This window comes from Dendropsophus ebraccatus, chromosome 3, assembly GCF_027789765.1.
Source record: "Dendropsophus ebraccatus isolate aDenEbr1 chromosome 3, aDenEbr1.pat, whole genome shotgun sequence".
NCBI classification, from domain to species: domain Eukaryota; kingdom Metazoa; phylum Chordata; class Amphibia; order Anura; family Hylidae; genus Dendropsophus; species Dendropsophus ebraccatus.
Window position 1 is genome coordinate 16461819 of NC_091456.1, and position 25539 is coordinate 16487357.

The following is a 25539-nucleotide window of genomic DNA, read 5'->3' on the forward strand; positions in this document are numbered from 1 at the left end:
ATTTAACCCCTTAACAACACATGATGTACATGTCTATCAGGGACTATAAGGGTGGGTTCACATGTAACAGATCTGCAGCGGGTTTCACATTAAGATATGTAGTCTTTTGCGTCGGCCATATTGACTCTGGCATAGGCAGACTCTACTAGTAGATTAGCTATGTAATTGATCAGTACAGTGCAACAGCAAAAGCAATCCAGTGATTGTGTATGATAGGTCTCTATAGAAACTGTAAAAAAAAAAAAAAGTGTAAAAAAATAAATGTTTTAAAAAAATTATGAAAACACTTCCTCTAATAAAAATTCAAACCATCTCCCCCTCCTACCTCCCAAAAATGGGGAATTGTTCAAGCTATTAAAAATATAGGGAGCAGAATAAATATATAAATTTTACTGATGGGAAAAACCCTACAAAATGTTACATTTCCACCATATAGAAACCTTTATATATGTTACAGGACTAAATAAGGTGATTTTAGAAAAAAAAAACTGAACTCAAGAAGAAGAGGACACAGTGAGAGGTTACTGGGGAAAAGATCAGAAGCAAAGTGAGAAAATATGACTTTACTGAAAGAGTAGTAGATGCCTGGAACAAACTTCCAGCAGATGTGGTTGGTAAATCTACAATAACTGAATGTAACCTGCCTGGTGTATACATATATCTATCCTAAGATAATAAGAAGGGAAATAATAAAAGGGCGACTAGATGGGCCAGTGGTCTTTTTCTGCCAACAATCTTCTATGTTTCTATAAAAAATAAGTTTTAACCATTAAAATATCAATAAGGGGTGCGGCTCTGCGCAAGAAAACTTTATTCACTGGTTCTTGGCTCACATTTCATGGAAACTGCTTCACTTAATTTACTACATGGAATAAAGTTAGCTTCACATGTAGAGATTCCTAAATTATAAACAACTGGAAAAGATTGATGATTTTTGGTCACATCGTATATCAGAAAATAAAAAAAAAACAATAAAAAGTATTTTAAAAAATCCCATCTATACAAAAATGGTGTCAAAAATACCTAGTAGGTAGAAAAATCAAACAATCATGGGTCCAGAGTAGGTCGATTTCAGTGAGAAAATCTGTGTGGGTTTTTCTCTCTGCCTCCCCCTATTCCCTGGCAGGCTTTATCTGCAACTTTGTAGCTTCTTTATAATGCTGGGAGGGTTAGCTTGAGGCCAAGATGCTAATGAACTTACTGTGATTAATCCTTCCTACATTACAAAGTTACAGATAGGGACTTGTTTACATCATCTGTCTCAGAAAGGAGGGGGGGAGGAGATGGAGAGGAAAACTCATAAACACATTTTTTTGTGTCTTCAGCAGAAAGTAGCAGCTCCGAACTGGTGGAAGGAGGCTGAATAGATGATAACAAGTATGGAAGGAATTGTTAGTCTCACCATAGGCAGCAACACATGAAAGGTTATGTTTTAGTGGAATAAATACCCCTTTAACTACCCCTTTTGCTCTATGGGGCCTAAAGGGGCACTAATACTTTGTGAGGGATCATAATGTGGTATTATTATATTCGGGTGGAGGGTCGGCATTACAACAGTGTAGTAAGGGGTACTATTACTGTTTGGTGCATCAATTCAGGCACTATAGGTGGGGGGGGGGCAAAGTTTATGGAAATTCTGCAGAGATGAGTTGTTCCTGGTAGAAGTCTTTTTAGTGGTCTGGGATGGATAAAAAGAACAAGAAGACTTCACCTGTGAGTCACTGAGAGAAGACTATACTGTATTGACTCCTATGTGTGATCATAGTGTGGCGGTATTATTATACACTTGTATAGTCCTCTTACGGGTAACAGTATAGTGATGATATTCCTTCCTCGTATTATCTGTTATCTATATGACTGGATGGTATCTTACACAGCCTTTTAGTATAGCTATGTTATCTTTGGTATATAGAGGCGCAGGCATAGATGATGTTATATAAATAAAGAGTTGTGTGCTATTATCTGGATTATTGAGTCAATATGATTAATGACAATGATAACAAAGTCACAAAATCACTTTCCAGCGAGCAGCGACAGATTAAATATACCCTGAGCCCCGGGCTGCCCCCCCCCCCCCCCAATGCACAGGGGTGCACTGACCCAGGACCCTAGAGCAACAAGCTCACTTGCATCAGTGTGCCCTCTATACATTGTTTATATAGTAGATGCCCCCCTGTGTAGGTCCCCTTATAGTAGATGGCCCCCTGTGTAGGACTCCCTGTAATAGATGGCCCCTCATGTAGTTCCCCTTTAGTAGATGGCCCCTCATGTAGTCCCCTTTAGTAGATGGCCCCTCGTGTAGTCCCCTTTAGTAGATGGCCCCTCATGTAGTCCCCCTTTAGTAGATGGCCCCTCATGTAGTACCCCTTTAATAGATGCCCCCCTGTATAGCCCCCTTTTAGTAGATGGACCTTCATGAAGTCACCCTTTAGTAGATGGTTCCCTGTGTATTCCCCCCTTTAGTATATTGCTCTAATGTAGTCCCATTTAGTAGATGGCCCCTCATGTAGTCCCCCTTTCGTAGATGGCCCCCTGTGTAGATCACCCTTTAGTATATGGCCCCTTATGTAGTCCCCCTTTAGTAGATGGCCCCCTGTGTAGCCCACACTTTAGTAGTTGGCCCCTCATGTAGTCGCCCTTTAATAGATGGTCCCCTGTGTATTCCCCCTTTAGTAAATGTCTCTAATGTAGTCCCCCTTTAGTAGATGGCCCCTCGTGTAGTCCCCCTTTAGTAGATGGCCCCTGTGTAGCCCCTACTTTAGTAGATGGACCCTCATGTAGTCGCCCTTTAGTAGATGGTCCCCTGTGTACTCCCCCTTTAGTAGATGGCCCCTCATATAGTCTCCCTTTAGTAGATGACCTCCCATGTAGTCTCCCTTTAGTAGATGCCCTCCCATGTAGTGCCCCTTTAGTAGATGGCCCCCATGTAGTCGTTCTTTAACAGATGACCTTCCATGTAGTCCCATTTTAGTAGATGGCCCCCTGTGAAATCCGCCCTTTAGTAGATGACCCCCTGTGTAGTCTCCTTCAGTAGATTGCCACCTGGTCCTGATCCCCTATCTGGTCCTCCCTTTAGTCCATGGTCTCCTGTGAACAAACACAACCAACTGTGTGAGCTTTTCTCTCTGTCTCCCCCTCCCCCCTCCCTTCTGAGAAGACTGATGTAAACAAGTCCCTGGCTGGCTTTATCTGCAACTTTGTAGCTTCTCTGAAATGCTGGAAAGGTTATTTTAAGGTAAGGTTGATAATGAACTCATTGTGAATAATCCTTCAAGCATTACAGAGAAGCTACAATGTTGCAGATAAAGCCAGTCTGTGACTTGTTTACATCAGCCGTCTCAGAAGGAAGGGGGAGATGGAGAGAAAAGCTCACACACAGTTTTTTTGTTTTCAGCAGAAAGCAGCAGCTAAGAACTGGGGGAAGGAGACCGAATAGATTATAACAAGTATGGAAGGAATTGTTAGTCTCACCATGGGCAGCAACATATACAGTAAAAAGTTATGTTTGAGTGTAATACATCTTTAATAGAGATGAGCGAACTTCGAGCATGCTCGAGTCCATCTGAACCTGAACATTCAGCATTTGATTAGCTGGGGCTGCTGAACTTGGATAAAGCTCTAAGGTTGTCTGGAAAACATGGATACAGCCAATGACTATATCTATGATTTCCACATAGCCTTAGGGCTTTATCCAACTTCAGCAGCCACCGCTAATCAAATGCCGATCGTTCGGGTTCGGATGGACTCCAGCACGCTCCAGGTTCGCTCATCTCTACCCTTTAACTTACAGGACACAGCAGAAAGCAGGTTGTAGTAGTTATAAGGGGCTTTGAATCAGTCTGTGTATGAGGAATAGAGAGATGCAGATGCAGATTTGGAATTTTCTCGCAGTCCATCTGCAGATGATCATTCACTTCTCCCTTTAAAAAAAACCGAACAGTTCCAACATAGCCGCGTATGGATGGCTTTACTATTCCTAGACTTTAAGGATTGTACAAAGTTGCAGCTCTGCTTTGCTTCTCTCCACCAATATACTTTTATAACTCGCTCCTCACAGTACCATAGTCTAAGGAGCTGTAAGTGTTCTAGCTCCCATTGTCTCCGACAGGCTGGTGTTAGGACCCAGAACACAGCTTGTAATGTGAGGTTATAAATAGTGTTGTGGAATAGGACAAAGTTTGAGGAGTGAACATGACATCACTAAGGGCTTCTCCCCACCCTGGATTTGGTGGGATGGAGGTGAATAGACATTGTCAGGGTCTGGACATTCCTCACTGGTGACAGGATGCACAGCACATGGATGCAGGCTTAAGGGCTGAGTTCCTCTATGTACCTGCACTCACTCACATGCTGGGATCACAGAAGTGGAGACTTTAACCAGGAGTGGGACATGTACCAGCCTGAGCTCCCTGCTGCATCTCTTAGGGGGTCAATGACTCCCTAATGTAATCACACCAGCGAAAGACTAGTCCGCACAGCTACTTCACATCTGGGGGACATTTGTTCTGAAGAGCTGACATCTAAGTTGCCATAAAGGCTCCGACATGGGGATCTCCCTGCACTTCTTCCCTTGGATTGCTTTTCTGTTGTTGAGACAATGTGGAAATCAGGTAAATAATATCTGCAGGTAGGGTGCGCTGGGACTTGTAGTTCTATCACAGGTGAAGGCCACGGGCAGGTCGCCTTCGCTTAAATTGTTCTCTGATTTTTCTTTAATTTACCCTTTAAGTTCCAGAAGACAGCTGGTAGATATGTACACAAAATTTTCTCGGTTTCTATCACCTTGGTGGAATATTTAACTTGTACGACATCTTTGTGAGATTGTCGCTGAGCGTTGACCGCGTTCGGGCAGACTAATAGATAGAGATGAGTAGAGGCCGCTATCAGGTGGGAGCCATATTCTGTGCATTGCTAACTCTAAGTAATAAAGTAAATATTATTATTATTATAATTTTATTAGTATTATTATTATATTATTTATTATTATTATTATTATTATTATTATTATTATTATTGTTGTTGTTATTATAAAGCAATGCACAATAATAAAGTTATTTCTCTAATAGAAAAGTATATTATTATATTGCAAAACTACGACTCCCATCATGCCTGGACAGCCAAAGCTTTAGCTGTCCAGGCATGATGGGAGTTGTAGTTTTGCAACAGCTGGAGAGCCAAGGTTCCCAACCCCTGTATTATAGGAATAGATATAGTAAATGTTGTATTATTACAACAAACAACTAAGGGTATGCACAAGGCATGGTGAGGCACAGTATTCTTTATTTATTTTTATTAAATTTTTTATTTAATTTTTATTTTTTTTTATTAAAACACATTCCCATTTCTTGTCCATTTATCATACTATGAGATCCACACAGATCCTTAAAGGGGTACTCCAGAGTAAAAAAAAAGAATTTTCAACTGGTCAATCAACTGGTTTCGGAAAGTTATATAGATTTGTACATTACTTCTATTTAAAAATCTCCAGTCTTCCAATACTTATCAGCTGCTGTATGTCCTGCAGGAATTGGTGTATTCTTTCCAGTCTGACACAGTGCTCTCTGCTGCCTACTCTGTCCGAGAAAGGTACTATCCAGAGCAGTAGAGGTTTTTCTATGGGGATTTGCAACTCTTCTAGACAGTTCTATATGTGTCATTACCTTTTCTGTCTCCTTTCCCCAGTTTTGAGCTGCCACCACAGCCACTGTCCAATTCAAGAGAGGGTTTTCTATGGGGATTTGCTAATGCACTGGATTTATCTACTTACCTTATGATGTTGACTGTCGGCTCTCAATCTGAGCACCGCCTATATGAACTGACTAGCACATATCTCCACATTCTGCATAGGACAGGGCTCTACCATTGCAGCAGCGTGTGTGGGTCAGCTGTTTCAATGTTAAAATCCCCATTGAAAACCCCTCCTGTTCTGGACAGTTCCTGACATCACTTTGACAGACTGGAAAGAATACACGACTTCCTGCAGGGCATACAGCAGCTGATAAGTACTGGAGATTTAAAAAAAAAAGAAATAACTTAAAAATTTAGAACTCTATGACTTCAGTTGATTTGAAAACAAAACATATCTCTGGAGTTCCCCTTTAAGCCCAATTGTCCTTTTTGCATCACGTTTGTCTCACAATGGTCATACATTCCCTACATTCTGCCACTTGTTCTATACTATGGAGTATTGCAAACGGGTTTCTGCCATAGACACAGTCTGTACAGCCCAGATGACTAACCCTATTTATTTTATCTATTATGTAATCCGCTGTGTATTTTAATTGATGGATAATGGATGATGGATGGGCTGCGGGTAACGTCATCCCTTTAAACATTCCTCTAAGACAATTTGCTCAGCTAATACAAACCACACACGGGCCAGAAGTGTCTATTATACTGATCCCAAACCCAAATCTAAATTGCACGTCGCTCTCTGGATGTGTAATGTGTGATTCACACTTCATCGCAGCGGGGTAGGATAGAGCCGGGGTCTATTCTGTCCCTCTAGAAGGGCGGCCATCATGTCTGCCTGCAATATGTTACATCTACTAAGCAGCGGAGCACATTCTCTCCGTCCACCGGTCAGCACCAGGGTGAACTCCGCAGGCTACTCATGGAGATTATTTCATCACTGCTTCCCCTAGATCTCGTGACGGGATCAGCAATGCAAACATCCAGCCCAACAACATATTAAGCATTAACTATTTTAATGGCCCCTCATTACATGTGTGTTTATTATCAGGCGGTACAGCAATGTGATTTATTATACACACTACTGTGCTGTACGACCCCTGTTAAAGGGGCACTCTGGCGATTTTTTTTTCCCTTTTCAAATTATTTGGTTTCAGAAAGTTATATAGATTTGTAATTTAAAAAAATCTCTAATCTTCGAGTACTTATCAGCTGCTGTATGTTCTGCAGGAAGTGATGTATTCTTTCCAGTCTGACACAGTGCTCTCTGCTGCCATCTCTGTCCGTGGCAGGAACTGCCCAAAGCAGTAGCAAAAGGGGTACTCCGGAGGAAAAAAAAAAAAAAATCTAATTAACTGGTGCCAGAGAATTCTTAAAAAATCCCTGACTACATTTTGAGGGGGAATAATCAAAGGATTTAGCGCAGTTTTTTTTGCATCTCACATCACATTTGGTAGAAAAGTGGTACTTTTCACCGATCTGTAGGATAGGGGCGTGGCCTGAGGTTGCATGTATTCTGCGCTATATTTTCAACAGACACATTGGGGGAGAGTTATCAAACATGGTGTAAAGTGAAACCGGCTCAGTTGCCCCTAGCAACCAATCAGATTCCACCTTTCATTCCTCACAGACTCTCTGGAAAATGAAAGGTGGAATCTGATTGGTTGCTAGGGGCAACTGGGCCAGTTTCACTTTACACCATGTTTGATAAATCGCCCCTATTGTATTTTAACAGACACAAAAACTTGGTCAATCTCATTTTTGTGTCTGTTAACAAAAAAAAAAAAAAAATCACGCTAACGCATCCTTTTTTTTTTTATCCGTTTTTTGAAACGGATGAAAAAAACAGATAGGAAATACGTAGTGTGAACCCAGCCGTAGCTGTATACCATCTGTCAGGATCCCTTTTCCATTGACTTACATTATAAAAATAAAAAAGAAAAAAAGGTTAGCATGTTTTTCTGTACGATAAAGCTAAACGTTTATAAACAAATCTGTTAAACGGACCCTCAAAAAAAGCAAAAGAAGTGAGAACACGGGAAGAAATATAAACTGATATGGAAACAAAAGTTTTTTAAAGCCAAAAAGCTGGCTTCACGCTGCCTGAGGGTATGTGCACACTGAGGAAATTTGACGGGAAATCTGTTGCGGAATCCGCCATTCACCCCCGCTCTTGGACTATGGCGGGCGCGTGCGTCTCCGCTTGTGTCATAGACTCCATTCTATGCATGTGCAGATTCCGTCGTCCGCCCAAAGAATGAAGGTGTTCATTCTTCGGACGGACGATGGAAACCGCCCCTGCATAGCAAGAAGGCTATGGCACGCTCCCGCCGCAGTCCACGAGCAGGTGTGAGTGGCGGATTCCATGACGGGTTTCCCGTCAAATTTGCAGGTGTGAACCCAGCCATATAGACGCTCCTGGGTGACATCTTTTATACCACTAAATAACTGGGTAGGTCTGCTGATCAGAAACCTAAAAAACATGGCAGAACTTTGTATAGCCTCGCAGGCAATCTCTACAGATGAGGAGCTCCATAGTGTGAAGCCGAGGTTGTTAGACAAAGCTGTGTTTACCTTTAAGCCAGGACGCCCTCTAACAAGTAAACTACAAATGTCAATGTCTTTGAATTACGTTTGCGTGGAATGACAGTATTTGTTCGTACATAATCTGCGGGGTAATACAGGAGCAATAAATCCATAGGGTTGCCGTAAACACTTAAAGAAGTAATTCACGCATCACATAAGGCCTATAGATATGTATATGGGCTCCTTTTGTATAGTGTCCTTTTGGGGTCATATTTACAGAAGCAAAAATAGTGCAAATTTTATCATGCATGTGCCACGTTCTAAAAAAAAAACAAAAAAAAACCCCCACATTGACATACAGGTATTTGGTCTGATCGCTACGTACAGATTTATGTCTGCACAAGGCAATTGATCAATGAATTATAGGACCAGTGCAACACAAGGAATGTTCCAGAAAGTATGATGGGTATGATCCATTAACATAATACACTCGGTGTAGGATATCTGATACCTTAGACTATTCAACATTAAAACCTCAGGAAAACACTACTTCAGTGCATGACCGGGCGTACAATATAAGTCCCATACATTATGCAGCACTGTGAGCCATATATATATATATAGTTAAATTGGAACCCGTCCTGGGAGTTCAGGAAAGTGTTTCCTAAATCCTTTCCTGATTCTACAAGCCTTTCCTGATCTCCCACAAAGGCTTTTCCTGATCCAGCCTTGTGCTAACTACACAGCTAAAGCCACAAAGTAGTGTACAGTGCAGAGACATAGAGACCCTATGGAAAAGGGGGTCACTGGTACCTTAAAAACTCTCTCTATACTCGGGTAACTGTTGTGACCACACAGCCAAATCCTTACCCCCATCTGTCATCCTGGACACAGATGGCCCCCAATGTATCGTATCTCATTTACATTAATGTCTTCTGTCAGGTTTCGAAAAAGTTTTTTAGACAGCACTTTTGTGTCTAGTGTGGTGCTCGCAGTAAGAAAAAACCCAGCAGTATTATAAAAGTTCAGTCTCGGCACTCACCATCATGCTTCACAAATTTTTTATTGTAGAAAAAAGTCCATCACAAAAATATAACAGGACTGACAGTTGGGGAAGGCTTGACGCCGAAACGTCCTGTTGCCGTTATATTTTTGTGATGGACTTTTTTCTGTCACAGTTTCCAGTATCAGGGCCCGTTCACACTGCGGAATTGGTGCAGATTCTGCCCTCAGATTCTGCGCCGAATCCCGCCTGCTATGTCTTTCCGCTCTTCGCCCCTTTCCGTTCAAAGAATTGACATGACAGTTCTTTGAGCGGAGAGGCGTGGAGAGCGGAGGTGCGCAAGACCTCTCATTGAAAGACATAGCAGGCGGGATTCTGCCACCTCTGTCCATGTCAGAAACTGTCCAGCAAATCCCCATAGAAAACCTTTCCTGCTCTGGGCAGTCCCTGACATAGACAGAGGTGGTAGCAGAGAGCACTGTGTCAGATTGGAAATAATATCAGCTGCTGTATGTCCTGGAGGAAGTCATATAAGTACTGAAAGACTGAAGTTTTTTTTAAAGATAAGTAAATTACAAATCTATAGAAATTTCAGACACCAGTTGATTTGAAAGAAAAAAAAATGGTATTGTTATTTATTATATACATAAACCCAATTTTATATGTCCAGAAACATAATGGAGCTTTAAAATAATTAATAATAATAATAATAATAATAATAATAATAATAATAATAATAATAATATAGAAACCTTTATATGTCATGCACGTGCAGGGCCTTAAAATCAGATTTTGTGGAGTGAGAATGTCACTGACGTTCAGCTACATTGCATTAGTAATGGATCAGGCTGGAGCTGTTCTGCTTCTGTAAATATAAGCTTCAGCTCTTTAAGTGAATAGTGTAACGTGTATCTTGTGTACAGCTTGAATTCAATTATCAATCGTCATGATTGTGAACTTTATTATTACTTTTATATTTTTCATATTTTACTCTTGGATTACAATACTGTTTGAAGGAGTCATCATAAATGTGTGATGTATCAGGTATAATACTGTGGCTGTATGATCTGATCCCATCACTGATCTCAATGGGGGAGATTTATCCAACATGGTGTAAAGTGAAACTGGCTCAGTTGCCCCTAGCAACCAATCAGATTCCACCTTTCATTTTCCAAAGAGTCTGTGAGGAATGAGAGGTGGAATCTGATTGGTTGCTAGGGGCAACTGAGCCAGTCTCACTTTACACCAGTTTGATAAATCTCCCCCATAATGAGTAGGTCCAGTTCTTGTCTCGATTTCTGGATTTAGTTGAGTAGCAGTCATATATGCGCAGGCCGGATTCACACTACCTATAACACTGGCCGTTCTGTGTGAACATGGCCTAAAAGCAAGAGGCCCTTTTTTGCTAACTACATCCAGTGACTTGGGCACCAACAGCTGTTAGCAACTATGGCGCACACCACCTACAATATAATGTGCATTCTGTTAGTAAAGAACAGCTTTAATTGAATTCCTTAGAGGGGATCTCCGGTGATTTTATTTTTCTTTCCAGTCTGACACAGTGCTCTCTGCTGCCACCTCTGTCCATGTCAGGAACTGTCCAGAGCAGGAGAGGTTTTCTTAGGGGATTTACTACTGCTCTGGACAGTTCCTGACATGGACAGAGGTGGCAGCAGAGAGCACTGTGACAGACTGGAAAGAATACACCATTCCCTGCAGTACATACAGCAGCTGATAAGTACTGGAAGACTCGAGATTTTTAAGTAGAAGTACAATACAAAGCAATATAACTTTCTGACACCAGAAAAATGTTTTGACGGAGTTCCCCTTTAAAAATCACTTGTCTTTTCACACAGTAGCAAGGTTTACCCCATAAGATCATGATCCAGTAAAATAAACTTTTGACATCTAGTAGGATTGCAATGTTCTTCGTTTTCAGTTGTTTGCTAGGAATCCTATGGGTGTTGAGGAAGGTTTCTCTTTTGTGGTTACGGAACTTTTTCAGTCTTTAAAAACCCATTTCCCTTGAACACTTTCCATAGAAATCTTCCATCTGTACTAACCAGTGATTGATAGCAGAGAAAGGAGCCAGAGGAGGCCGAAGAAGCCGCTATGGAGCTCTGATATAATCCTCTTATTCTCAGTAGAGTTCTAGCTTAATATACGAGCTACAGATATGGGCCTGCCGCTCTCTATATGTAACAGCTATGTGCCGCTCTCTATATGTAACAGCCATGTGCCGCTCTCTATATGTAACAGCTATGTGCCGCTCTCTATATGTAACAGCTATGTGCCACTCTCTATATGTAACAGCTATGTGCTGCTCTATATGTAACAGCTATGTGCTGCTCTCTATATGTAACAGCTATGTGCTGCTCTCTATATGTAACAGCTATGTGCTGCTCTCTATATGTAACAGCTATGTGCTGCTCTCTATATGTAACAGCCATGTGCCGCTCTCTATATGTAACAGCTATGTGCTGCTCTCTATATGTAACAGCTATGTGCTGCTCTCTATATGTAACAGCTATGTGCCGCTCTCTATATGTAACAGCTATGTGCCGCTCTCTATATGTAACAGCTATGTGCCGCTCTATATGTAACAGCTATGTGCCGCTCTCTATATGTAACAGCTATGTGCCGCTCTCTATATGTAACATCTATGTGCCGCTCTCTATATGTAACAGCTATGTGCCGCTATATATGTAACAGCTATGTGCTGCTCTCTATATGTAACAGCTATGTGCCGCTCTCTATATGTAACAGCTATGTGCCGCTCTCTATATGTAACATCTATGTGCCACTCTCTATATGTAACAGCTATGTGCCGCTCTCTATATGTAACAGCTATGTGCCACTCTCTATATGTAACAGCTATGTGCCGCTCTCTATATGTAACAGCTATGTGCCGCTCTCTATATGTAACAGCTATGTGCCGCTCTATATGTAACAGCTATGTGCTGCTCTTTATAAGTAACAGCTATGTGCCACTCTCTATATGTAACAGCTATGTGCTGCTCTATATGTAACAGCTTTGTGCCGCTCTCTATATGTAACAGCTATGTGCCGCTCTCTATATGTAACAGCTATGTGCCGCTCTCTATATGTAACAGCTATGTGCCGCTCTCTATATGTAACAGCTATGTGCTGCTCTATATGTAACAGCTATGTGCTGCTCTTTATATGTAACAGCTATGTAACACTCTCTATATGTAACAGCTATATGGTCCGATTATTGCTCCATGTAATAGATAAAGACGATAATCAGCCAATGACCGATCTTCGGCTGATTATGTCCTTAGGTCCGGACCTAAACTCATCGGCCACCAACCGCGCATCACAGTAGTCCCAGTGCCAGCCTCTCAGCTCAGACAGGCCACTCTGGAGCTGCAGCTGCCGGGAAACGAGCAGAGAGCAGGAAAAGACTAGAAGCATGGAGATGTAATGTTTAGAACTGCACGGACGTCGCTAACGATGTCCATGCAACCCTTGCTAATTGATTATCGAGCAGCGTGATAGGCTCAGTAAATGAGCGTCAAATCTAGCAGATGGGAGCTAATTTACATTATTATTACGTGATCGGGCTGCCATTGTCCCATCTATTAGGACCCTTAGTGGTAGAGGCATTGATGAAACATGTGACTATAAGTATCAATAACTGTTCTTATATTCATAGTCAATTTACAATTCTTTCATTTTTCCCCCCCCTTCAATACAGGCTCATGGGAATTACACCAAGTCGCAGGGCCATCCAGGTAAGTATTCCTCTTTGTCTAACAGCTAATACCACTGATTATGTTATATGGGGTTAAAGGGGAACTCTGTCGATTTTTTTTCTTTCAATCAAGTGATCTCAGAAAGTTAAACAGATTTGTAATTTACTTCTATTTAAAAAATCTCAACGCTTCCGGTACTTATCAGCTGCTGTATGTCCTGCAGGTGTATTCTTTCCAGTCTGACACAGCACTCTCCTCAGTGCTGCCACCTCTGTCCTTGAAAGGAACTGGCCAGAGCAAGAGAAAACCTTTTCTGCTCTGGACTGTTCCTGTCTAGGACAGAGGTGGCAGCAGAGAGCACTGTGTCATACTGGAAAGAATACACCACTTCCTGCAGGACATACTGTACAGCAGCTGATAAGTACTGGAAGACTTGAGAATTTTTTAACCAAATAAATTGCAAACCTATATAAGTTTCTGACACCAACTAATTGAAATGATTTTTTATTTTTTTTGCCGGAGTACCCCTTTAAGCCTTATATTCCAATGGAAATAGATTTTATTAGTATGAATAGACTGTGATTGTTAAATATGTGATAAAAGTAACCGGGTCACATTGAAAAGCCTGCACTTGTTTTTGTTATGTGATTCATATATTTCATTGACTTTGTGAATGTATTATTATTCATTGTGAATATATTATATATTAATTATCTTTGGGTGACAAACATTATAATCATTGCTTACAGTATTAATACATGTGTAATATGCTGCTGCCTGTGTGCAGGTGTTTTGTCAGGTTAATATTTTTGAAAATAATTTAGTTAATTGGTTTATTTTAGACTGCGGTAGCATATACATTTAAGTGCGTTCAAAATTCTGCGCACCTACTTTGCTTATACTGGAGCGGTGACCCCTGTCATCTATGGGGTAACAGACGAGGAGAGGAATGGCTGAAGATTTATCATTATTATTCCAGCAACTTCTTGTGCATTTAGTAGTGTCACATTGCTGTCTGTCTCTATGCAATATTGTCAATTGTTGTTGTTAGAATTTCAATGCAAAGAACCAATAAAACAGAAGTTCACAAACACCAGCGCTATGATAGTCTTGCAGCTGTCCGGCTGGGAGTCACCCACTTCTCTCCACAAAATAAAGAAGTTACTAATGAATACTAAAGTGCCAAGCATAGATATTATAAGCTGTAGTACTTAAAAAGGCAATGATAAAACTCTTTTATAGTTTTAGGCTAGATATCACTGTCAAACAGATGAAAGTACCTGTAGAAATCGTGCAGTAAAACCTTCATAGGCGTAGTAGTCCTCCAATGTTGGTGGTAATGGTAGACTGAGATCTGGTACGTTGGCGTTGCTCCAAGGTCCATTGATGCAGAAATGTGCAATTCTTTTCCCAAGCTGTTTGGATAGGGATGCCCCGGACGGCGGCTTATTCCCCCAAGAAAAAAAGAAGGTTCATGGAACCGAGTGACGTCACTCTCTCCCTCTACGGATTCCCGTAGAGACTCAAAAACCAACGCGTTTCAGCAAAGTAAAGCGTTTGCCGAAGGGAATCTGTAGAGGGAGAGAGTGACGTCACTCGGGGCATCCCTATCCAAACAGCTTGGGAAAAGTATTGCACATTTCTGCATCAATGGACCTTGGAGCAACGCCAACGTACCAGATCTCGGTCTACCATTACCACCAACATTGGAGGACTACTACGCCTATGAAGGGTTTACTGCACGATTTCTACAGGTACTTTCATCTGTTTGACAGTGATATCTAGTATAAAACTATAAAAGAGTTTTATCATTGCCTTTTTAAGTACTACAGCTCATAATATCTATGCTTGGCACTTTAGTATTCATTTGTAGTTTCTTTTTTATTCAATTTATAGGGACGTACAGCGTGCAATTATATATAAAGAGACCTATTGTTGCACTTATAGTACTACAGTACATGTTATCTTGCGCTAGGCACTTTAGTATTTGTTGTTAGAATTTGCTGATAAGAAGAAAAAAAATAAATAAAGCATAAAGAGGAAGAAAATAGGAGCTGCTTATACACAGACACTGATAGACCTGGTGCTGAGCTGGAGCTGTATATAGAGTGACTGACATACATAGAGTGGCAGACAGAATGCTGTATATAGAGAGACATACATGGTGCTGAGCTGTAGCTGTATATAGAGGGGCAGACATGGTGCTGAGATGTAGCTGTATATAGAGAGACATACATTATGGTGAGATGTAACTGTATATAGAGGGGCAGAAATGATGCTGAGCTGTAGCTGTACATAGAGTAACTGACATACATAGAGTAGCAGGCAGAATGCTGTATATAGAGGGGCAGACATGGTGCTGTGATGTAGCTGTATATAGAGGGGCTGACATGGTGCTGAGATGTAGCTGTATATAGAGGGGCTGACATGATGCTGTGATGTAGCTGTATATAGAGAGGCTGACATGATGATGTGATGTAGCTGTATATAGAGGGGCAGACATGGTGCTGAGATGTAGCTGTATATAGAGAGGCTGACATCATGATGTGATGTAGCTGTATATAGAGGGGCAGACATGGTGCTGAGATGTAGCTGTATATAGAGGGGCTGACATGATGATGTGATGTAGCTGTATATAGAGGGGCTGACATGGTGCTGAGCTGTAACTGTATATAGAGGGGCAGACATGGTGCTGAGATGTAGCTGTATATAGAGGGGCAGACATGATGATGTGATGTAGCTGTATATAGAGGGGCTGACATGGTGCTGTGATGTAGCTGTATATAGAGGGGCAGACATGATGCTGTGATGTAGCTGTATATAGAGGGGCAGACATGGTGCTGAGATGTAGCTGTATATAGAGGGGCTGACATGGTGCTGAGATGTAGCTGTATATAGAGGGGCAGACATGATGCTGTGATGTAGCTGTATATAGAGGGGCAGACATGGTGCTGAGATGTAGCTGTATATAGAGGGGCAGACATTATGGTGAGATGTAGCTGTATATAGAGGGGCAGACATGATGATGTGATGTAGCTGTATATAGAGGGGCAGACATTATGGTGAGATGTAGCTGTATATAGAGGGGCTGACATGATGATGTGATGTAGCTGTATATAGAGGGGCTGACATGGTGCTGAGATGTAGCTGTATATAGAGGGGCTGACATGATGATGTGATGTAGCTGTATATAGAGGGGGAGACATGATGCTGTGATGTAGCTGTATATAGAGGGGCAGACATGGTGCTGAGATGTAGCTGTATATAGAGGGGCAGACATGATGCTGTGATGTAGCTGTATATAGAGGGGCAGACATGGTGCTGTGATGTAGCTGTATATAGAGGGGCTGACATGGTGCTGAGATGTAGCTGTATATAGAGGGGCAGACATGATGATGTGATGTAGCTGTATATAGAGGGGCTGACATGGTGCTGTGATGTAGCTGTATATAGAGGGGCAGACATGATGCTGTGATGTAGCTGTATATAGAGGGGCAGACATGGTGCTGAGATGTAGCTGTATATAGAGGGGCTGACATGGTGCTGAGATGTAGCTGTATATAGAGGGGCAGACATGATGCTGTGATGTAGCTGTATATAGAGGGGCAGACATGGTGCTGAGATGTAGCTGTATATAGAGGGGCAGACATTATGGTGAGATGTAGCTGTATATAGAGGGGCAGACATGATGATGTGATGTAGCTGTATATAGAGGGGCAGACATTATGGTGAGATGTAGCTGTATATAGAGGGGCTGACATGATGATGTGATGTAGCTGTATATAGAGGGGCTGACATGGTGCTGAGATGTAGCTGTATATAGAGGGGCTGACATGATGATGTGATGTAGCTGTATATAGAGGGGGAGACATGATGATGTGATGTAGCTGTATATAGAGGGGCTGACATGATGATGTGATGTAGCCCTGGATAACCCCTTTAATTGCAAACCACACCTGAACTGACGACAAGAGTTGTGTTTTCTCTGGAAGAAAGTGGCCATGTTTTTTTAACGCTGGATAACCTGGTTAACTTCTGATGTGTCATAGTGACACGTCAGATGTTGTGAGTGGTGGGGGTCCAGCTGGTAAGACCCTCACAGATTGCTAGAACAAAAGAGTGGAGGCGTGCGAGCCCTCCCATTCAAACTGATAGAAGGCAGGGTTTAGCACCGATTCTGCGGTGGAGGGCGGGGGGTGGAGTTGAGGGTTTTATTTTCTATTTTCTAATACACTTCTATTTGAAATCCTCACCATGTTTATCATCTGTTTGTTGTTAGTTGATAAAAACAATCTGGCCTAAATCCAGTTAAAGTGCAGTTTAACCCCTTAAGGTCAAAGACAATTATCGTTTTTGTGCTTTTGCTTTTTCCACTTTATGTTTAAAAGGCCATAGCACTTGCATTTTTTCACCTAGAGACCTACATGAGCCCTTATTTTTTGCGACACCAATTGTACTTTGCAATGACAGGCATTATTTTCCCACAAAATATGCTGTGAAACCGGAAAAAAATCATTTGTGCTGTGAAATTGAAAAAAAAAAAGGAATTTGCTTTCATTTCAGGGAGTTTCGTGTTTACGCCGTTCCCCTGATGGTAAAACTGCCATGTTACCTATGTTCCTCACATAAGTACGATTACAATGATATGTAACTTGCATAACCTTTATTTTATTTGATGGCTTTTAAAAAATTAAAACCTTTTAAAAAAAAAACCCTAAATGTGTTTACAATTGCTCCATTCCCATCCTTATAATGCTTTTACTTTTTGGTCTATGGGGCTGTGTGAGGTGTCATTCCTTGCGCCATGATCTGTACTTTCTATTGGTGCCTTGTTTGCGCATATGCGACTTTTTGATTGCTTTTTATTAAATTTTTTCTGGATTTGATGCGACCAAACATGAGCAATTTTGCACTTTGGAATTTTTTGGCGCTGACGCCGTTTACTGTGAAAGATCAGTGATGTGATAATTTAATCGTTCTGGCGATTACGCACGTGGCGATAGCAAACATGTTTGTTTATTTGTTTATATTTTATTTGTTTATTTGTTATATTTATAAAATAGGAAAAGGAGGGTGATTTGGACTTATTAGGGGAGGAGATTTTTTTTTATTAATAAAAAAACATTTTTTTTTTTTAACTTTAACTAGAAGCCCCCCTGGGGGTCTTCTATAAAAACAGCATTGATCTCTCATAAAGATCAATGCTGTGTATATACACAGCAATGATCAGTGAGAACAGTGATACATTGCTCTCGGCTGCTGCAGCCTAGAGCAATGTATTGCCGAGACGGGATCAGCGCCAGTGTGAGGCTGAGGCCCGGACTGATGAGATCTGGCCGACGGACACCAGGGACATCGGGGGCAGAGCATTTAAATGCAGCTGTCAGGTTTGACAGCTGCTTTTAGATGCTTAATTAGTCGGTGCGGTGACGGGACCCACGTTGGCTAATAGAGGCGCTCCCTGGCTGCAGATAGCAGCTGGGAGCAGCGCTGTTCAGATCGGGGTGCCAGCAGGCCCTCTCTGAACTCCCCTTACGCCGCCATGACGTACCAGGTACGTCATGGGACGCTGAGGGGATAAGCAATCATCCAAAGCTGCCAAACATATTTGATAGCTTTTGGCCAAGTGCACGTTGATAAAAAAGTAGGTGCCTAGCTCACTGCACTGCTTACATTCTAAAAGTAAAGTAAAAGATAATATTTCATTTATTGTGATGTCTATATTCATGCGGATTTTAAAATAATTAAGATCATGGTAAAATAGGTCTGCACCAAGCAGGGGCGTAACTAGAAATGGCTGGGCCCCATAGCAAACTTTCCTATGGGGCCCCCTTCCTGGCTGCTGGGGAGGAAATGGACGCATGGTTTCAGCACATGCATTGTCTGACTTTTTTTCGATGTGGTTTTTAACTGCTTAAAATATAAACAAGGTTGCACATTAAATATCTGCATACCAGACCTGACTAATACCGCCATACTGTGACTGGATAACACCACCATACAAGACCTGACCAATACCACCATACTGTGACTGGATAACACAGCCACACCAGACCTGATCAATACCGCCATACTGTGACTGGATAACACTGCCACACCAGACCTGACCAATACCACCATACTGTGACTGGATAACACTGCCACACCAGACCTGATCAATACCGCCATACTGTGACTGGATAACACTGCCATACCAGACCTGACCAATACCACCATACTGTGACTGGATAACACTGCCATACCAGTGGCATACCAATATTACCAGTAATACCTGTATATAGGAAGGAAACATTACTGCCACACCACAACCATCACCACCATATTGTTACTGACCAAATCCAGTACACTAAATCACCTCATCCAGTCATATAGAGGTGGCCCCAGCTCTACACAGGCTCTACACACCATATACATTACAGTGCAGTTATATCAGGTGACTCACAGGAGACGTCTTCTCTGAGTTCTTTCCTTTTCATCTTTTCCATCTGTCCTGGGCCGTTATGAGAACTTCTCCGAGCCACGAATCCACAGAATCTGCCAGACAGACATATTAGTCTCCTCACTCTATTACCATCCTCATCTCTCTACACACTGCACATCTGTACTGTCCCCTTTACACCCTTATTTAGTGGGTAGCCCTGACTCTATGTGATCCCCTAATAATATATGCCCCCCTCTGTGTATCCCCTCTCCCCCTATGTTGCCCCCCCAAATAGATGGCCCCTCTCCCCCATGATGGCCTCCTCTCCCCCCACCCTCCCTTATAGATGGCCTCCTCTCCCCCCTCCATATAGATGGCCCCCTCTACCCCCTCCCTTATAGATGGCCCCCTCTCCCCCTCCCTTATGGATGGCCTCCTCTCTCCTCACCCTCCCTTATGGATGGCCCCCTCCCCCCCTTATAGATGGTCCCCCCCCCCCCCTTATAGATGGTCCCCTCCCCCCCCTCCCTTATAGATGGTCCCCTCCCCCCCTCCCTTATAGATGGCCCCCTCCCCCCTCCCTTATAGATAGCCCCCTCCCTTATAGATGGCCCCCTCTTTCCCCCCCACCCTCATAGATGCTCCCCTCTTCCCCCTCACCCTCATAGATGCTCCCCTCTTTCCCCCCCACCCTCATAGATGCCCCCTCTTCCCCCCCACCCTCATAGATACTCCCCTCTTCCCCCCCCCACCCTCATAGATGCTCCCCTCTTTCCCCCCCACCCTCATAGATGCTCCCCTCTTCCCCCCCACCCTCATAGATGCTCCCCTCTCCCCCCCCACCCTCATAGATGCCCCCCCTCTTCCCCCCCACACTCATAGATGCCCCCCTCCCCCCCCCCCCACCCTCATAGATGCTCCCCTCTTCACCCCCACCCTCATAGATGCTCCCCTCTTCACCCCCACCCTCATAGATGCCCCCTCTTCCCCCCCACCCTCATAGATGTCCCCTCTTCCCCCCCCCACCCTCATAGATGCTCCCCTCTTCCCCCCCCACCCTCATAGATGCTCCCCTCTCCCCCCCCACCCTCATAGATGCCCCCCCTCTTCCCCCCCCACACTCATAGATGCCCCCCTCTCCCCCCCCCACCCTCATAGATGCTCCCCTCTTCACCCCCACCCTCATAGATGCTCCCCTCTTCACCCCCACCCTCATAGATGCCCCCCTCTTTCCCCCCCACCCTCATAGATGCCCCCCTCTTTCCCCCCCACCCTCATAGATGCTCCCCTCTTCCCCCCCACCCTCATAGATGCCCCCTCTTCCCCCCCACCCTCATAGATGCCCCCCCTTCCCCCCCACCCTCATAGATGGCCCCCTCTTTCCCCCCCCACCCCCCGTGCAGGCTGATAAAAAACAAAAACAAAACTTAACTCACCTGACAAAGCGCTCCCACGTTGATCCTCCCTCGTTCGGTCTGTCCCTGGCTGCTGCGCGGCTGCCGGGGGTGTCGCATCTTATCCCCGGCAGCGCGCGCATCCCAGAGCTCCCTGCGCGCCGGAACCGGAAGTCAGGGCCCAAGGCGCGCAGGGAGCTCTGGGATGCGCGGCTGCCGGGCATAAGACGCGACACCCCCTGCAGCCGCGCAGCAGCTGGGGGAAGACGGAGCTGGACTCTTGTGACCGCAAGCAAAACAATGCGTGCGGTCACAAGAGTGATTGATCGGGAGGGCCTCCCCCTGGGCCCCGCGGGCCCCCCTACGTGGCGGTAGCTACGCCACTGCACATCACCCAGGCAGTCCTCTCCTCACAGTGACAGGGAGGGAGAGAAGGGGAGGGGGAGCGCACGGGCGAGTTCAGATACAGAGTGCAGACAGTTTCTCCCTGGGTAGCCTAACCAGGGAGAAACTGTCTGCACTCTAAGAGGAGAGAGGACACAAACAACTAGCTGGCCGGGCCCCTTGATGCGGCGGGCCCCATAGCAACCGCTACGGTTGCTATGGCGGTAGTTCCGCCACTGGCACCAAGTTAGCTTGTGCAATTGCAGGTGTGAGAAACTTGTTGCATCATTCCCAAGAAGACTCATGGCGAGTGATGGCCAACCTTGACACTCCAGCTGTTGCAAAACTACAATTCCCATCATACTTGGGCAGGCAAAGCCATATCTTTGGTTGTTCAGGCATGATGGGAATTGTAGTTTTGCAACAGCTGGAGGGCCAAGGTTAGCCATCACTGCTCATGACTGTACTAACTCAAAAGGGAGGGGGCTTCTGCTCCATACGGAGCAAAGGCTCTGAAAACCCATGTGATATTTCAGTTTTATAAATTTGTAAAAATGTATAAATTTCGGGGGTGTTTTTTGCCAAGATGAGGGCAGAGTGTACATTAATGAAAACAAACAAACAAAAAAAAAATGAACTTTTTTGAATTTACCAAATGGCTGCAATGAAACAGTGAAAAATGTAAAGGGTAAAAAATTTAAAGGGTGTCTGAATATTTTCTGTACACACTGTAGGTGTTAAAACAAGAGATACTGCATTATGTAGGATGGATTCTGGCGCTTATATGGTAGTTGTTATCTAAGCCATCAAGCAAGACTTGTAGGATGTGAAATTGTTGAGGAGTTTAAAGCGACTCTGTACCCACAAAATGACCCTCACCCCAAACCGCTTGTACCTTTGGATAGCTGCTTTAAATCCAAGATCTGTCCTGCGGTCCGTTCGGCACATGATGCAGTTATTGTCCTAAAAAACAACTTTTAAACTTGCAGCCCTGTGTCAAATTGGCGTGGCCTAGAGTACCCGTAGCCTAAACCTGCAACGCCTCTCCGTCCCTCCTCCCCGCCCTCCTTATCATTAGGAATGCCCTTAGAAAAATTTCTGCTATTCATCACCTGTGTGAACACGGCACATGGGTTGGATCGTTAAGGCACCTGTGCAGTGTTCAGACAAGTGAAGAATAGGAAAAATCCTACCCAGGGGCGTTCATAATGGTAAGGAGGGCGGGGAGGAGGAACAGAGAGGCGGTGCAGGCTTAGTGCATGGGTACTCTAGGCCACGCTAATTTGACATAGGGCTGCAAGTTGTTTTTTAGGACAATAACTGCATCACCTGCCGAACCGACCCCAGGACAGATCTTGGATTAATAGCAGCTATCCGAAGGTACAAGTGGTTTGGGGGGAAGATTGTGGGTACAGAGTCGCTTTAAGGAAATCTCAACTTATTCTTGTCTATTGCCAGAATGCTCCTCTAGCATTGTTAATATGGCCTGCTGTATGTTCGTCGAGGACAACTACATTAACAATTACAGAAGAAAACTATTTCCCTTTTTAAAGACAAAATCATATCATTTTATGTGGCTGCTATATCACGTCTATAAAGGTAAACGCAGAAGCCTCTGTTGCCAATGCATCTGTTTAGGATTCTGTGCATTTCTCCTCCGTAAATAGCAACTTATATTGGCAATAGAGGCTGATACAGATAATTTTTATGTTCCTTTCATCTTATGTACAAAATCCTGACTCTATTAAAAAAATAGTCCTTTATAATAGCCGTCCTTTGTAGTTCTATTGTCATGAGAAAATTAGGTTCCCAAAAGTTCTTGTTTGCGATCGTTTATCGGTAATAGCTAAAAATTGCTTTGTCTAATAGGACCCTAATATAAGGGGTTTAATATTTATGCTAATTAGGTATTTTGGTGCACTGGGGGCAGGACTGCTACCCTCTCAGTGCACCGATTTGCCCCCAGTGCATTAAAATACCTAATTAACATAAAAATCAAACCAAAACATGGAAAGTGCACCGAGGATGAAGGTAAGACACTTACCTTCATCCTCAGTGCTCCCTGTGCTATAGGGAGATATCAGCAGGTTAGCTATAATAATAATCATAATAATAATAATAATAATAATAATAATAATAATAATAATATTTGTATAGTGCCAACAGAATCTGCAGCTTTTTTTTTTTTTTTTTTACACAATACAGGCTACATTTAGGGTAGCTTCACAGTTACTGGATCCGCAGACTTTAGCTAAATCCTGCGCATCCTGGTAGTGTGAAGTCAAATGGGTCACATACCCGCAGCGGAATTGTCATTCCGCTTCCAGTATGTGACCCAGCCCCTTTAACCCCCAACCATCCGCCGTCCACAGCCCCCGCCTCAGAGCATACATTACCTGCTCCGTGCCGCGGCTGTTTGTGGGGCTCCCGGATCCCCTCGCTCCCCATCAGCCAATCAGTGCACAGCAGCATTAAAGGGGACGGCTTAAATATGTGGAATGAGAATTTCGCTGCAGAAATGTAACCCCATAGACCTTCACACTACATTTTTTGCTGGACTTCTCCTTTAAACTAGGCCTAGAGAAGACAGAAGAACAATACACAAAACAGAACTTTGCATACTGACCGAATAGAAAACAAAATCATCAAATATTTTCTATAAGTGGAGAATATTTGAATTATCTTCTTATTGGATGATAATGTAGAAGATAAGAAGATTTCATTAAAACACTGAGAACACTGTCTAATAACATCTAATAAAGGGGGGGGTAGGCACTTTCCAAGCCTGTGCCAAGGACAGTCTGGCCCCAATAAGGATGTGCTCTATGACCGTTCTCTTCGACAGGGAAAAGGAATCTAAATTAAAGGGGAGCTATCAGCAGGTTAGACAAATTTAACCTGTATGTGTTTTACCTTTCTACTCTGCGCCAGTCCCGCACTGTTAGTCAGAGTAGTCTTTGCTCTGGTGCACTGTTAGGAGCACTGACGTGTCATCAGCCTGCTTTTTCTAATGATAATCAATGGCGCGGGCGGGCTGGATGACACTACAGTGCTCATAACAGTGCGCCAGAGCTACTAACAGCACGGGACCGGCGCCGAGGATGGAAGGTCACATACATGTACCTTCCTCCTCAGCGTCCCGGGCGCTATAGGATTCATCTAACCTGCTGATATTTCCTAATTAATGTCTAAGATGGCCAGCACCGGCCTTGTGCGTCATGATTTGCGCCTGTGAGCAGGCGTAAATCATGATAAATGAGGCGCAGGAGGAGGTCACGCCTCCTCCCCGACTTATCACGCCCCCGCAAGCTATGCCAGGCCGCCCATCGGGCCAGTGGGGAGCACGGGAGGCGTACGCCAGGGAGATGGGGCGAATCTGCACCTTCTCCCTGATGTACGCCTCTGGCGTATGTTTCGTAAATCCCCCCCTTAGTGTCTTAAAAATTTGTACGAATAGCCAGAGTCCACTGTGCATTTATGCTGATCTTATAGCGTATTGCAATGCTCTCCAGCCAAAGGTGATCACAAGCAACCATTACTTTGTACAATTTTCACCTAGAAAAATTGGGCAGCATGCTATACGCTACCATGCCGTGCAGTTTTTTTTTTTCCCCGCTAATGGGAAAATTGGTATATTTACTTTTTTATAGGGCATTTCAGATCAGTTTCTTCTATGTTGCAGACTTTTCGCATTCGGTACTTATTCATGGGAACATCAGTCCCTTTACTAGGCTGAGAATACGTATTTATTTTATTCTTCCAGAAATATATTCACGCTTTTGATAACCCCTACTCATATAATTCACAGTAATGGTGGCCTTGCAGTCCCTTTATTGTTTCCCTTGTAAAAAAAACAAACATTTTATCTAAATAATTGCAGCTAAACAAAGCAGACGGCTGTCCGAGCGTGTCGTTTTCGGTATCCGCATTTATTTTATTATGAATGATTTGGTGTTCAGAATGAAAGAGACCGAATCCCGAGAAAAATCCTCCACATTTAATTACAGCCCTGCCATGCAGAGCCCGCTGTGTTTTATTCATGGCTACAGTAACATGAAACCTTATGATTAAATAAAATACGATTTCCACCGAGAAGTGTATCAGCACATTTAAGAGCAGCTGCTTCTAATGTTAGTAACAAAGAAAAAAAAAACTTTTCTCAGGGTTTTTCAGGACAAAGTTACAACAAACTGGTTACAAATAGAATTGCTGAGGATGTAATTAGCCTTGTGCCGTGCAGATGCTAAGGCCTAAGGCTGGGTTCACACTACGTTTTTGTGTTAAAAACACGGATGCGTTTTGATCCTTTTTTGAGAAGTAGACTAGAAGTAAATAGAAAAATGGAAAAACAGATGCATTTGTGTGCATCCGTTTTGATCTATCAGTTTTTTTGCAAAAACAGAT

The 25539-nt window shown here is 43.3% G+C and overlaps 1 protein-coding gene across 5 annotated transcripts in view; it reads left to right on the top strand.

Annotated features, from left to right (window-relative positions):
* Positions 1-4240: 4240 nt before the first annotated feature.
* The window catches only part of ADGRD1 (adhesion G protein-coupled receptor D1), a 482082-nt gene continuing 460783 nt past the window's right edge, over positions 4241-25539 (top strand). For 2 of the 5 annotated variants that reach the window (XM_069961003.1, XM_069961007.1), the window contains exons 1-2: positions 4241-4610; positions 12939-12975. In XM_069961003.1, the coding sequence (XP_069817104.1) occupies positions 4545-4610; positions 12939-12975 (103 nt within the window). In that variant the 5' untranslated portion in view covers positions 4241-4544. The remainder of the gene's footprint in view (positions 4611-12938; positions 12976-25539) is intronic. The other 3 variants (XM_069961005.1, XM_069961006.1, XM_069961004.1) reach the window with 2 other exon arrangements.